Raw genomic sequence first — 16,213 nt, 5'->3', positions numbered from 1 at the left:
CGACGGAGTCCCCGGTTGGAGCACTCTCCAGTACCCCTCCCAGGGACTCCAAGAAGGCCGGGTACTCTGCACCGCTGTTCGGCCCATAAGCCGAGACAACGGTGAGAGCCCTATCCCCGACCCGAAGGCGCAGGGAAACGACCCTCTCGTTCACCGGGGAGAACTCCAACACATGGCGGCTGAGCTGGGGGGCTATAAGCAAGCCTACACCAGCTCGCCGCCTCTCGCCGCGGGCAACTCCAGAGTGGAAGAGAGTCCAGCCTCTCTCAAGGAGTTGGGTTCCAGAGCCCATGCTGTGCGTGGAGGTGAGACCGACTATTTCTAGTCGGTACCGCTCAACCTCCCGCACCAGCTCAGGCTCTTTCCCCCCCAGTGAGGTGACATTCCATGTCCCCATGGCTAGAGTCACCATCCGGGGATCGGGCCGCCGGGGCCCCCGCCCACGACTGCCACCCATATCCCTCTGCACCGGCCCCTTCTGAACCCTCCCGCGAGTGGTGAGCCCACGGGAGGGCGGGCCCACGTTGCTCGTTCGGGCTGCGCCCGGCCGGGTCCCGTGGGCAGAGACCCGGCCACCAGGCGCTCGCCTGCGAGCCCCAACCCCGGGCCTGGCTCCAGGGTGGGGCCCCGGTGACGCCGATCCGGGCGACGTGCACGTCCTTGGTAGTATGACTTTCATCAGGGGCGAGTGAACCGATCTTAGTCTGACCCGTCACCTAGGACCTGTTTGCCTTGGGAGACCCTACCAGGGGCATTAAGCCCCGGACAACATAGCTCCTCGGATCATTCAGGTGCTCAAACCCCTCCACCACGATAAGGTGCCGGTTCAAGGAGGAGTGCCATGTAGCGTATATCAAAAACAAAATGCTATTATTATAGTAAAGACAAAAGAAAGAAATCAGTTGTTTTTCATAAGGAAATTACTTGAATTCATTGTTTTACCTTCATCAAACACTTGAGAAAGTAAAAGAAAACCTACTTAATACTTAGATGACTTCAATGGCAGACAGATTATCAGATATTTTACCTGATAAAGGTGCACTGTGTAGTTTGAAAGTTAGCATGCTAAACACCTCGCCGCTTCCCGCAGCATCCCTCACTGGGTCCCCTCGAATTAACGGGAGTTGGTACGATAGGCTGCCAACGAGCACGGCGCCATCTTGCATCCTGCATTGTGGGGCCCATAGAGCGCGAGCACGAGAGACTTCCGCCGATCGAGCCAGCTGGCTTCCACAGGGATTGTGACGCTCCAAAAAAAAAAGCACTGCTTTAAAGAGGTTACACATAAAAATAATGAGATGTGGAGTGAAACAAGGACGTGTATTTACTGTTCCACTCTGTTACTCATCATGGTCTTACAGAGTGTTTGAGCTCTCGCTGTGTTAGGACATGTAAACTGTATCACCTCCTCCTGCAGATCAGAGCACATTCCTTCATGGTTTTTCCTTTGAAAGATGAAATGAGGCACTTGCCGCCATTGACCAGCGGTTTGAGGTTAGCTCCCTGAGACGAAAGGAGAAACTCTCTCTGCAAAAAGTCTCAATTTTCTCACCACCCACACACACCATTAAAGGATACAGAGCCTGTTACTCTTGGACTTGTACTTTTTTTTCTGACTGTCAACCATGAAAAGGCAGAAGAGAAGAATGTGTTATTCCGTCTCCAAAATACTTTTCAACAAGTCAGCCTGGCAGTGTTCATCCCTACTGAAGTTGTTCATCTATTAGGAGGCGCATACACATACAGTAGTTTCAATCCTTCCAAAAAAGGATCGGTAATCTCCTCGAGCAGCAGAGCACTTTAGCAAACGTTAGTCAAACTGGAGGAAATGGTGTTATTTGTTCGGGACTATTTTTTATCTGCACACCGAGACACATTCGGTACACTAGTGAGTCTAAACGGACGCAGAATAGGATCGACTTACATTAAACTACAATGCCCTTGTTCATCGTAATGAAGGAGCAGGTTACCCAGTGCAACAGTTTGGTTAATTGATGTGTTTTAACAGTTTTTGCACAACAATGGCGCTCGGTGGAATACGCTATATCAGGCTTTGGCAACACAAAGAATACCTGTTAGTGGGATCAAATCATTGTCAGCCTGGGTCTTATTCTGGGCTTTGTTGACAATAAGGGAAATATAGAATATCATTATCCTTATCCTTTGAGGAGGCTCAAGTTTGCAAAGCAAAGAGATTTGATTCAATGGTCAGTTCAGACCTGTTGATCCAAATCATTACCCTGCAGCAAAAAGTCACGGGGGGGAAAAATCTTGGCCTTGTAAATTTCTGCAAACATAACGTTGTACAGTTCTATGGTACGCACAGATTGCATACTGTATAAATGACATATGACACTGACCACTGTTCAAGAAGGGGTTTCAGCATTTATAAGCGCTAAACCACTGGATATTTTAAGAGCAGAATCAGGACATTTCCCCCTGGTATTAGTGGCAAGAAAAGTGGATATATTTTACCAAACGTTGGGACAGTTTGCAGCTGGTAACAGGGTCATTTTAACAACACGTTGGAACATTTCCTTGCCACCTTACCGGCAACAGTAGCGGATACTTTTAACAAAACATTAACGTAGCAGCTAAAAACGGGGTGTTTTTAACGAGACGTTGTGGCAATTTTAGCCACATTTGTGGCGACTGAACCAGGTGATCCTTCTGCGCCGAAACCATGAACACAGTGCTGTCACAACATGCGACCGAAAACTGAACATGGAGCAATTGAAGGTTGCAGCATATTAAATGTAACCTCACAACATATACACGGTTTGCAGAAACGGGGTAACATATATTCTGGCGACTGTTCTGAGCTTTCATAGGTCTAGCGTATGTTGAATGCATATTATGTCATCAGCATCGCCTCAACACATTTATTTTGCAAGAATTGATACTTTGACTGCGTGATCCAATTATCAGAAGGAATCAGCCTCACTAAGCTCCATCATTCTGACTGATCTGGGAGATGCGGACCTGACCCAGCTGTCTCCACTTCCTGCAGTGTCATCTCCATCCCTCTGGCTCACTGGACAATCCCAGCTGACTGCCAGTGAGCCGGAGTACAGTGAGAGACAGAGGGGAGGGGGTGGTATAACAGAATTAAAGCGGAGGATTACGCTGATCTTTTTTTAATAAAGGCGGTAATCTCAGCAGAGTTTCGCCGCGGCCTCAGAGGCGGAGTGATGCTTTAAAGAAAGCCAGTGGAGGAGTGGAGAGATATATGAGCAGGGGGAGGGAGAGAAGGAGGTACTGAAAGGTGGAGGCACAGATGGAGGATGAAGAGATGGTTCTCGTCTCTGCGCCGGTTTTCCGTAGAAGGAGAAGCCGGACAAAACATCTGGGATGCATTTGCTGTGAGAGAGACGGTGTGTGTGTGTGTATGTGTGCGCGCGCGCACATGCTTGAGATGAAAAAGAGAAAACGTTTTTTTTGTGTTCTCTGCTGCTGTTGAATTAACCTTTCAATATTTTTTTGGACATTGGTGCACAATCCGCTACATTACACAACACACACACACACACAAACACACACAAACTCATTCTGCTGACTACTTGGCAGTGGCGCTATCTGCCTGAGTGCCGTAAATCAAAGCTGATCGAAGCGCGCGCCCATTTGCACTCAGCAATTTGTGCCATTGCCCACATGGCAGCCTCACTTTGTGTCCATCGAGCTTAAATCACACCTGATCCGCGAGCGGCTCTTAACCGTCTAACCAGTGCAGAGTTGCATTTTCCCTGATTTCCCCCCCTCCTCTCAATATGCTGTACTGCACACCTTATCAGTCTTCTGCCGCCTCTCAGTTTAATAAGTAGTAGCGTGACAGGGCGCTAAATGACAGATAAGAGGACGCTTTGTGAGTTGAACGAAACAAAATCATCAGATAATGGTGATGTAAAGGGACGAGATAGTTTCCCTCAAGTGGCAAGGCCAAAACCTAAAAAAAAAAGAAAAAAAAGAAGCTAAATGAATAAATGCAAAGCAATCTGCGCTGCTCCTTTCAGTGGCACAACATAACCAGCTCCCAGCTCTCACGCTGTTTATTGCCGCTGCTACCAATAATGTCTTTACATTGAATGGAGATGGTAAACAAAAACAGCCATTTATGCAAGAGTGTGTGATAGAAGGACATTTAATTGCAGAGTCTTGTTTCCACGTTGCTCTGTGTATGTATGCCAGTCAAGCGGATGTCCATTCACTCCTACAGGAAAGGTCAGAATATGAAAATTACGTTATAAAAAAATGTGTTAGCATAACACGAATAGGCTAGCGGATATATGAATCTAATACAGCATTATTTCTACATTTGTGAAAAGTTTGATGTTACATTCAGCCAACATGGCATGGCATGCTATCTGTGTAACATAGCCAATGTGATTTGTACATCTTTAAACTAAACATTGCTTGTTATTTGTCGTCCTTTGTCTGTCACGAAATGGCTACGTAAGCGTAACAAACAAATTAGCCAGCGAACAGATTGATGAATATGTAGCTGACAATATGAATCACAGTGAAAAGTTTGATGGCACATTTAGCTAACGTGTAGCATGCTAGCTGTGTAAGATAAAGTGTGTGTGCACAGTGGTTCATAGTCCTTGAACAAAACATTTCTAAAAACTGGCTACACGTCTGGCAAGCCTTTCTCCTCACATATTTGTCGCTAGCGTCACTAGTGCTATTTCAGTCTCGATATAGCTACATTAGCCTTAAAACACATTGGCAAGCTAGCAGATTGATGAACAAAGCGTCATCTGTAGCCTACATTTCTTTCTAAGGGAAACGTTTGATGGCATATTTAGCTAACGGGTAGCATACTAGCAGTCTAACATATAGTGTGCACACAAAGTGGTAACATTTCTGAAAACTTGCTACACATTCTCCTCAGATATTTCTCGATTTTTTTGTCTCAATACTGCTGCATGCACATATAAAATCAGAGCAGATTCGCTTCTCTCCCATGATTACAGTAGAATTTTTTATCTGCCGGCAAAGAAATGCATTTCCTTGTGTAAAACAGGACGTCCATAATTGCCAACGAGTGTGGAAACAAGGCGTAAAGGCTCAGTTATGCTCCCTTTAGATCCCACTCCATCAACCACTGCTGCACAGTTAGTCTGCATCCGTAAGCTTTTATGAGAACGTGCAGAAATGAATACGGACAGAAGGCTCCGTCTGCATCTTTATCCGTAGCCTTTGGGCTGTGCAGATTGCAGCTCTCAAATAAAACAAGGTGTTACAGATACGTGGTATGCATGTGGCTGAGGGAACCGCAATTACACACATATCTGTGCAGCTTCGCTGCAGAGATGATGTCATTCAAAAACCCAAGTCGGAAATTGCTGTTGTTAATGGCCTACAGAGATTATGTGAGGGTTTTAAAAGATAAGGCAGCTGTGTGTGGCTTTGTTTGACAGATTTCCATCGGTTGTGTGTGGTTTCCAGTCTACTCTCGGCGCCACTAACAGCTGCTTTTAGCAGAAAATGCGACATCTTTCTCCATCACACACACACACACAAACACACACACTTGAATGCTTCTGTTGGTCATAACATCAGCTAAAGTGGTTGTGAAAAAAAGAGGAAACTTCTCTCAAAGGTGACGGACACCGCTTTCGATGCATTGTTGTCTATTTTGATCATGCCGGGGTTGAATCAGGGCTTCTTGGCCAGAGTTACAACAGACAGATGGGATCTTATTGTTAGCAGGCTTGCAGTTAAAACCTGTGTGTGTGTGTGTGTGTGTGTGTGTGCGAGTCTATCCGTGCACGTGTGTGCCTGTCTTCCTGGACTTCATCCCAGATCCGAGATCTGTGTTTGATGTCTAGTTGCGAGGAGCAGAGGGAGCATGCTGAGCGCCATATGACATTTACTTCCTGAGATGGGAAAAAAACACCGAGAGAGTGACAAGCGAGACGGTCGGAGGCTGGTGGTTATTCTCTCTCTCTCTCTGTCTCCGCTCATCACGGCACTTTTCTTTCTCGGCCACCAATTTGTCTGTTTGTTTCGAACACATGAATGATTACCGAATATAAAAGATGAGAGAAACGGCGAGAAATGGCAGGCGGGGGGGATGTATATTTCCAGCCCCGGCGTGGCATAATTGACTGCGTTCATGGTTGTTTTGTGAGATTAGAGTCCTGCCAGCGTTATTACTGAGCAGTGGCGTCTCCGTAATCACTCAGCTTGTGTTCCTAATTTCATCTCCCCTCCCCTCCATATGTTTTCCAGCCTCATTATCTTTTCAGTGTCAGCTATCGAAAACAAAAGTGAGAGTTAGAGACGGAGATGCAGAAAAATTTTCTTTTCCGAAACTGGGTTTTTAAACAAGGCTGAGCGCAGCGACAAAAAGCTCTTTACACGGTTGTTTCTCGAGGTTCACCGGCACCGTACTCAAATGGGGTTTCTGCTACACAAACAAACCTTGGGGCTTTTTTTTGAGGGGGGAGACACAAAATGCCCCCATGTAAGAGGCAGGTAGTCATGATCTGCGGATGGGGGCACAGTGCACGGCAGAAGATGGAAGCGAGGGCGTCTCTTTTCAGAGGTCAATGCACTCATTCATATCAGCCGGGAGGGAGGCTGAGAACTTTGAGGAATGTTTCCAGACAAGGCGTCCGTGTCTGAGGGGAGTATTGTGCGATCGTGACTCTGGACTTGACAGTTTGACACTGACTTGTCCTCCCTCCAGTGGGACCTCTTTGTCTGATACCAGTTGGCGCACACAACAGACCCACTGTTTATTCAGTCAATAACATAAAGTGCATTGAGTGGCTTCTGTTTTCCCACTGCGACATGTGGTTTTGATCATCTCGTCCGAGGCGGATCTGTGTGTAAACGCCTGGATAGCAAGCTTTCAGGTCTAAACTCTCCCCTCTGAGTTTTATCTAAGTTTTGAATACCAGGGTTAGATTGGGATCCATAATGTTCCCACTGATGACACAATAAAAGTAATAATAGCCTCTCAGCTCTTGTTTAGAAAGGTGTATAAACCCTTAATCATGGCACTTCCTTGGTTATAGGAGTGATTGATTATCTGAAAGGCCCCTTTGTGCTTCTTCACCCCATAACTTGGCAAAAAAGCTGGCCTGTTTTCTTTGTTTGGACTTGGGAACACTAATCTCGCGTTGAGCAAGCAAAGCTGTGAGCCTGCGAGAGCTGTTTACTTCTCACGGGTGGTTGGCGTGCGCACAAAGAATAACGCCAAGTCACTGCAGTTGTATGATCCAAAAAAGATGTAGGAACTCAAAGGGCTCGTCTGTCTAAACATATGAACTTGATTTTAGATTTTTACGCTGCATTCAAGGCGCCTGGGATCATAAATAAAACGGTTGTTTCCAGTCTTTGTGCTAAGCTAAGCTAACAATCTCCTGGCTGTAGCAGGTTGCGCCCCCATTGTGACCGCCTCACCCCCTTCCGAGTTACATATGCATAACATGCTCGTCAGTAATGAGTACTGTAGGTATGCTATTTAGGGAACTTTTTATTCATTGTAGATTAAAAATTAAGACATGATCAAAATTAGACTTTAGACCCTGGAGCTCCCTGTCCCCCATCTTTTGTTGGCCACCCCAAAATTTTTAGTGGCTGGCTGTTGCTTCTTTTTTAATGCAGACATCATGTCATTCATCTGATTGCATTCTCAGCAACAAAAAAGCAGGTAAACATATTTCCCAAAGGGCTGAACCATTCCTTTAAGCTCCGAACTAATAATTTGTACTATGACAGGTTTACAGCTGCAACCTTTTCATCAGTATTTACATTTCAGGTTGATCTCCGGCTCTCTTTGTATTTACATTTTTGGCAATTCAGTCACTCAAGACAAGCTTCACTGACAAAGTAAGCACATGTAACCATGTGGTGCTTACACACAAGGCTTTTTGCTTAAAAAGGTATACTGTGCAAGATCTACTGTAAAAAACAATGGGCCTCATTCATGAACCGTTCTTACGAACAAATTTGTTCTTAAGTCCCACTTACGAAGATTTTACGAAGATTGTGGCATTCATGAATTTTTTCTTATCTAGGATTTTTTCTTAGGCAAGAACAAATCCTACGAACACTCAGGAGTACTCTTACGCACATTTCAGTGCCGAAATGTTGGCATGGTTGTGTTTTCTTCTCTTGTGTAGTTCAATAAAATGCAATATTACAGTGATAATTCTGTCATATTTATTCATTTATTTATTTATTTCATTTTTTTGGTCATTTACAAAGAATTTAAATTCTAAAATAAATTAAATGTGCCAATGATTTAAGATAAATCAAGTAAATTGGAAACATGCCATCAATTAGTAACCCCCCCACCCTATTTATACGTGGCATTTCTCTATCCAAGGCCCACAAAACAATGGCATATATATTGCTCCTGTGGCTTTCATCAATGTAAGAACGTAGCTGCAAACAATTCTGAGGCTTACGAATGAGTTGGTGAATCTGACGTAGGGTTTTCTTAAGGAACCTCTTAAGAACAACTTAAGAAACAATCTAAGAAGATTCTTAAGAAGATATTGGTGAATGAGGCCCAATGACACTAACACTGACACTGGCAAACCAAAAGCATCAGTATTTCACAACCCAACAAACAACTAACTCTCTAACAGCAACCGACACATTCTGCATAGTTTGCCTTTGAAAAAAAATGCCACATCAAAAGTATGTGAATGTCCCTGGACTTGTTCTTCTACTGCTGTATAAGTTGTATATATATATATTGCACAGCTTCCAGCGGATGGAATTTCTGGCTCTCGAACACAGACTGGAGTGTGACCCAGGTGACATGTCAGCTTCCCAGCCGTTGATTCCTTGTGACTCCCCCGTTCCCCAGATGCCCCGGCTGGAGGTTAAAGATGCCTGAGAACTGACTCCAGTCACACCTTTGGGATTACAGAAGTCAACCCTCTCTCATTCTTTTGCAAAAGCCCCTCTCTCTCTCTCTCTCTCCCTCCCTCTGTTGAGCCAAAGTCGTTCAGCTTTTCCTCGTCGTGACCAGGGTCACTGGGTTTCTGCATTATAAATTCCACCGGGGGCCAAAAAAGTGGCTGGCACAGACGGCACAAAGTGGCCTTTTTTCTGTTCTCGCTTTATCCCAGCACTGAACTAATTAACGTTCAGGAGCAAAGTATTAATTTGAAATCAAACTGATGCTTATTTGAACTAAAGTAATTAATAGTTGCCTCGCGGATAAATGAACTCGAGTCCCATCTAATTAAAAGAAATTATTGAATTAAAGTGTACGATTCTCAGTTTCATTGCTGATTTTTGGCGTATTCAATTAACAGAGGCAAAAGTATCAAGTCACTTTTTAGAGTTGCCTCGCGGTATTTATATAACACCAATACTATCAAGATAATAAACATCAGTCACTTCTTCTAATACTTGCTGTCTCCCCCTGTAGGGCTGCTATTGCACGGGGGTTGCACGGACCACCTTTTTTGTCATCTCCACATCGCCGGATGATCATTCCAGCGGGCTGTTTTTGCGTTTCATGTTATGAGGTCTTCTCAAACTGGGAGGCCTGTCTGGAAGCGCGCAGGATTCCACTTTGCTCCTCTGTTGTGATCCGAGCGCTGCCTGCCGAAGGGCTTTGAGCTTGAGTGCGTGTGACATGTGAGTGACAACTGGCCTGAAATCTCGGAGTGATGCTGGAGTTCCTGTAGAGGAGCTGTGCAGCGCTCACGGTGCTGTACGTTCAGAGAGTGAAGTGGGCTGCCGTGGGCGTGGATGTGGATATATAGTAGCAACTTAGCGTTAATAATAAATTTTCACATTTATTCAAAGGTGTTTGTGTTGAGCTGCTTTCAACAATAGGTGACGGGAGGAGTGATTCAGGCACAAATGACCTCCGAGCTGCTGAGCGCATCGTCTTCGAAAAAGTAAAAAAGAAAATAAATACTTGAGTTTATCCGGGTAAGCAGGGCCGTCATGGAATTTAAAAGTTCTCGTTCTTGATTGGAAGCGGTTGGACTTCTGTGAACATGCTGTCTCAAATGTAAGAAAAAGCCCCGTCCCAATCGCCGCTCTTACTACGTCCTCCTCCAAGACGGCTTTCACCGCGGAGGAAAGTTTCCCACTTCAAAGTTGCTTGACTGTATATGAAGAGTAGTGAGACACTTAGGTCACTAAATGTCACGTCGTCACATCGGCTACACGTCTCAGCGTCTTGAAGGCTCTGAGATGGGAAGCAGGAAGTTGCTTTGCGTTAAAAAAACACAAGGATTCTGAGGTAATGATCCTCAGATACCAGTCAAGTCTTTCGATACAGGCCAGAATCACCAAGTCAGGTTTGTCTCAGAGGACATTACAATCTCTACAACGCGCCAGACCCTTGATCGGGATATGGAGAAAAACCCACCGGAACCTTTTAGCTGGAAAGGATGATTGGGAGAAAAAAAAGCAACAGAGGCTACTGCAGCTTCCGTCATCTGGTTAGCACAGCTAGTCGTCACTCTGATGAATCGCGCCCTATTTATTTTGAGTATGAATGCAACAAGTTGTCAGTTCTTACGTACTGCACCTTTAAAAGCTCCCCAGCAACGAAAGTCGGAGGAACAACTTCCCAACACAGGAAATGGGACCATCTGAGGAGCATTTGTACGCAAGGGAAACATCAGAATATCAGCATTGTCCCTGTAAACATGATAGCATGCTGTTCCCAAATAAAACCTCACACAGAGCTAACGTGGCTGGAGACTGTTAGTTAGTTTTTAAGGATATTTATCCCTAATGTAGAAAGGATTTGGAATATGCACTGGGGGGGTGCATGCCTCTGTTATCCAACCGGGATAATAGGTGTACTTCCTGCGTGAGCGTGGGAAGCGCAGTCATGCAAATTAGCATATGGCGTCATCCTGTGACTCCTGGTTACTTTTTTTTTTCTGATGCCGGCAGCTTCTTGTCTTTTTCGAAAGGCTTTCGGTTTTCGGCTCGAGAGACAGAAACGCGTTGGAGTTTGAATGGGATTGTGTGTGTGTGTGTGTGTGCGTCACTGTGACTTAAGGGCTGTCGTCTGTTTATTGTAGTGTTAAAGACAGGAGGCTGAGTCATCAGCGTACAACGTGTCTGCTCTCCTCCTGCCTTTCTCTCTCTCTCTCTCTCTGCATCTCTCTTTCTTCTTCTCCCTTCATCCCCGCTGCCGTTGTTTGGTCCAACATATTTCATGTCTGCCTACAATTTACGAACTCATCCCTCTCCTCCTTTTTTTCCACAGCGGGGGGAAAGCGAGCCCCGCAAGAGGTAAATGATTAAAGAGGACGTGTGCGCGAGAGTGTATTTACGTGGATGCCTGACAGCTAAGAGATTAGATTTCCTTTAGATTGGTTATTACTAAAACAGACCCTAAGGCTGTCTTTCTCTCTCTCTCTCTCTACCTCTCACACACACACACACACACACACACACACACACACATTATTAAAGGAGAGGGAATTTGTCAGCAACAGTCTGCACTGTCACCTATCTGCGCCGCAGCCTCTTGAGTTTTGAAAACAGCTTTGCCTTTTTTTTTTCTGAATGACGCTTTGCCTCATTTCGCTCAGACACAAGCCCTCAAAGCTCAAAATCCCTCAACTTTCCGGCATTCTCAAAACCGCAGCGAAGACAACACAGACGCTTTTATTGCGCTTCCGAAGCAGTGTCACCTTGTAGTCGTTGAGAGATGAAAAAAAAACAAAAAACATCGCCAGTCAGCCAGGTGATGTGGAAAGTGAAATATAATGAAGTGATGCAGTCAGGCGTTGTTGGAGCTGTCAACAAGACGGCTACAGAGGTTTATTTGTGTCTGAATCAGGATTGAGAGACAAATAAAAACTCCCCATGTAATGCTATAAACATCTGACAAACCTAATCAACATTTGTAAGAAGTAGATAGAGTAATAAAGCCTCTCCATCCCTGGCACGGATGATGATTTGAGCGTTTGCCTCAGCTACACTGACAGATTATAAAATATAATAGTTCAGAGCTGATCTGTTCTAATGTGAGAAACAGGGGGCATCAATATATAGATGGATGCATGCATCACTTGCTGCTTAAAATAAAGGTGAAGACGATAACCTCATATATCTCACTGCAACCCTGATCGCCACGATAAATGCTGGCGGTGTGCGTTCCTGCTCCCATATTAGGCGATGAAAGATTGAGAATTTGGACAGACTCCTTGTAGATGCTCATCATCCCTTTTTCCTTCCCTCCCCTCTCTCACAGTTAAATTTGCACATCTTCAGTCGTGTTTGTGTCAACCAAAACAGGTATTTTAAGCCAAAACTTAAAGGTGCACGCTGTAGTTTTGGAGATGAACTTTTAATCAGAAGAGAAAGATCTCCCTTGCTTGATAAACAACCTCTCTTTATTTTGGTGACTGAATTAACAAATTGACCCTAAAGGACTACACAGTTTTATACTGCTTTACTTACGTCAGTACGTGGCGGACCCTGCCACCTTTCTAGCTTCAAACTGTGTTCTTTTTTCCTCTGAGAACAGCTTGTTTGTTAAGTTATGGGGAAAAAAATTCTGAGTTTGTATTGTAACCTTTTAATATTGTAGATATTAGAATTCTCCAAAGCTACATAGTGCCCCTTTAATATTTTCCTAACCTTTACCAAATGGCTTCTGTGCCTAAACCTAACTAGAGGATAAAACTGAAAATGAAGCAGCATCATAGAGAAATTTCATTTTTCGGTTTCAACATGTCAGTGGTTTGCAGGTTGCACATGTATTCACACAATTGGGTTGATTTACACTCAGCCACAGGTGTTGAAGGTAGTGAAGGCGATCCCAGGTTGACAAATACGGATGTTTTTGGTTAGAATTCTGGTCTCAATATTGTCATAAAGCATCTGTATTTAATGACCTGGGAATGAGACTCAACAATCAACTATCTTTCTCCACAATGGCCTTCCCTCCCTTCAATACCGGCGCAGGCTATTCTTAACAACACCATTGATTAAACACAGACATTCTTAAATCAATCTGTGCTGGTGCGAACACTGTACAAAGCTGCACTGGAAGCATTTGAGGAAAAACAGGAAGAGGATAAAAAGAAATCGAACTCGGCCACTAATGACTGAGCTTCTATTGGAACTGACACTCAAGCCCCTCCATTGCTATTCATCCACGGTCACTGGAGGCGTCCTTGTCATCTTCCTAGCAGAGCAGCAGTCCTGCCTTCCAGCCCATTATTTCATCTGCGATGCACTGAATATGCACAGCGAGCGGAAAAGTGAAAGCGAGGAGGAGGGGGGGGGAGTAAAAGAAAATATGGGTTAGAAGTGGGAGGCGACACTGAAGTTTTTAAATTGAGACAGACAGGAGCGATGAAAAAGCACGAGGGAGGATGAGAGTGCGAAGAACTCGGGTACAAGGCAACATGACAGAGCAACAGGGATCTCGGAGATGAGAACCCAGAGCGAGATAAAAGGCGGGAAGAGGTGTTAAGGAGAGGAGTTAAACGGCGGGAGCATATGACACAGAATCTTCACCAGGGCCCCTCCAGGGCATCGCATGTGACAAATCTTTGTGTTAAGGAGCTATGGAGATCGTGCATATGGCCGGCATGTAAAATTGATGGGCGCGCGAGTGCCCGTCTCTCCCGCGTGGCACGATAAGCCCTGCGGTGATTTTCAAGCCATTTCAGCGTTGTCGCTCCTCAGCCTGTAGTCGGTTCAGCTCGTTAAAGATTTAAAAGACAAAAGCGAACGAAGGAAGAAGCTCAGCAGAGGGGAGGACTAAAAAAGGGGTGACTGGGAGAGACGAAAGGAGATTTGTTGCGCGTCTGTCGGAAGGGAACAAAAGGGGTGACGGACGGGTGATTGATGACGGGTGGTGAGATCAAACGACAAAGCAAAGAGCGGAGGTGAATCGAAATAGCGACGGAAATAAAAAGGGGAGGAGGCACAGAAAGAGGGGAAGTGGGAGTTTGTTAAGCCGGCCGCTCGAACACACCCTTCCACGGGTCAAGGGGTCAAGCCTCTGGAGTGTGTGCATGTGTGTGAATAGCTGTGTTTGCTCCGATACACACACACACACACACACACACTGCGTCCTTTGAATGAATGCTTCCTTTGTCAGAGTTAGTTGACTTTGTATAGATTCGATACAACACAGCCAGAGTCGGGGGAGCGTATGTGAGCGTGGTTTGCAGTTCGGGTGAAACCTACACCTGCTTAGATCAAACATATTTATCATGAAGGGAAATAAACGCAGGCGCTTTTTGCGACCGCCGTGACAAACTCCCTCTTTCTGCGACTTTTCTTTCCCAGACGTTTATTGATGGCTCATTGATTTCGCTGCCTGTTCTCCCTTCATCGCTCTCCTGGGATTACCGAGCTTTAAGCCAGTGACTCACAGAAGATGGAGTGAAAGCTCCCTCATTGAGCCGCTCTGCCTGTCTTCCCCGCCGCACTGACTCGGGATCAGATAAAAAAAAAACAAAAAAAACTTACAAGACTACACTAATCGCAGCAATTAAGGGAGCGAGAAGTTCTGGGAATATCAAACGTACCTTTCTGTGCGGGCGGCGAGGCAGGCAGCAGGGCGAGGAGGGGTCTTCATCCCTCTTCCTGGCTTCTTTCTTTAGTGTTCGAACATAAGAGATTCTCCTCTTAACGCTCCTGTCCTGCTCCCCTGCCTCTGCTGCAGAGACCTGTTTGGTTCTGCCGGGCTGGGTGGGACGTCCCAGTGTCAGGGCCGCAGGTGCTCCCCGCCGCGCCGTCTCCAGGTAGACGTGAACGCACACACACACGGCGGTGAGGAGGACGCCCACACGCAGCAGCAGTCCCCGGGTGAGTCGCTCTTTGCCCATGTGCATCGGCTAGTTTGTCCCCCCCCTTGTCCAGCCTCAGTCCATCATCTCAGCTGCTGTGAGAACTGCTGCTTTGCCCTTTGCCTCTTCTATCCCATTCTTGTCCTCCTCCTCCTCCTCAAAGACTTCTCTTCTCTTCTCTTCTCTTCTCTTCTCTTCTCTTTTCTTCTCTTCTCTTCTCTTCTCCTCATTCCCCTCAGGTCCGAAGTCCAACACCAGTCAGGCCGGCATGCCTCAAGTTAATGAACCACAAGCATGTCAAGTTCACAAACCGGACCCGCATGTGCGCGCCTGCACCTCAAACCCTCCGGATGGTTTTGCGAGTGTGTCACTGGGGCTCTTGCGAACAGTTTCACAATTACAATGTGTGCCGCCCCTCTTTGAAAAACTTCAGGATACTCCCTCCTCACGCTCCTCTCTCAAGTCTCCCAAAACACACACGCCCCTTTAATTTGCTCTCTTTCTTTTCTGTGCATCAGGCTCAGATCACACACACACACACGCACACACACACACACACACACACACACACACACACACACACACACACACACACACACACACACACACACACACAAACACACACCCTCTGTTGCTCTCTCGCCTCTCCCTAAGGGTTTACCTCTCCCGCCCCGCAGACTCTCGGGTTTCTCTGTAACTCTAGATGTGGGCAGGGTCTGCGCTGCGGGCCCATGCAGGTCCCCTCTCAGCATCTGCGAGACAAGCTGGCTCTCTCGGCGAACCTGACAGCTGAGCCTGGATCTGCAGAGTGGGAAATATTGCCCACATTCATGCTGTCATTGATGTTTTATTACAAGGATCAGCTTGTAGACGTTTTATCTTACAGTCATCTATAAGAGACTGTTTGATCATTACTCTCAGAGCCTATCAGGGGGTTCCTCAAGTCTCTGTTCCTGTTATTGGCCCCGATCAGCCAGTTCTCTAAATCTCTGGCAACTTACTGAAACTAACTTCTATGATTTATTCCTCTTGGCAGTGACTCTAAAAAGTGATTAATTTGTGATCCAACAATGGCCTCACTGTCTCCTCAAGTTAACTTAATCATTGATTTTCCTCCAAAGACGTCCAAATCTGCTGTTGTTTGTGCGCAAATGAACAATCAGAGCCCCCCACTCTCCTTGTGCGCCTGTTTATTAAATATGTTTATTGATATTTTCAGGCCGAGAGAGAGAAGACATCATTGATCAGGCCTGCCAAAGCGGATTATTTTTTTTTTGGTGGGTGGGTGGGGGGATTGGAGAAAAAAAAGGGGGCTGCTTGCAACAGTTTCACTTGGATTGGAAAGCGGGATTTGCCTGGCTTCACAAAGCGTCCTGACACGGCTAAATAAATGCAGGATAACGATAAGGCTGCCTTCGTTCTGCTGCTCGGGATCAATGACAATCTTTCGG

At 45.8% G+C, this 16,213-nt stretch overlaps 1 protein-coding gene across 1 annotated transcript in view; it reads right to left on the bottom strand.

Annotated features, from left to right (window-relative positions):
* The window catches only part of mettl24 (methyltransferase like 24), a 45,829-nt gene extending 30,527 nt beyond the window's left edge, over positions 1-15,302 (bottom strand). The window contains exon 1 of the mRNA XM_030406082.1: positions 14,502-15,302. Within this exon, the coding sequence (XP_030261942.1) occupies positions 14,502-14,807 (306 nt within the window). The 5' untranslated portion in view covers positions 14,808-15,302. The remainder of the gene's footprint in view (positions 1-14,501) is intronic.
* Positions 15,303-16,213: the final 911 nt, after the last annotated feature.

This window comes from Sparus aurata, chromosome 22 (assembly GCF_900880675.1).
Source record: "Sparus aurata chromosome 22, fSpaAur1.1, whole genome shotgun sequence".
Lineage (NCBI taxonomy): Eukaryota > Metazoa > Chordata > Actinopteri > Spariformes > Sparidae > Sparus > Sparus aurata.
The sequence above is the reverse complement of the archived record's forward strand: the minus strand, read 5'-3'. Positions and strand labels throughout refer to the sequence as shown.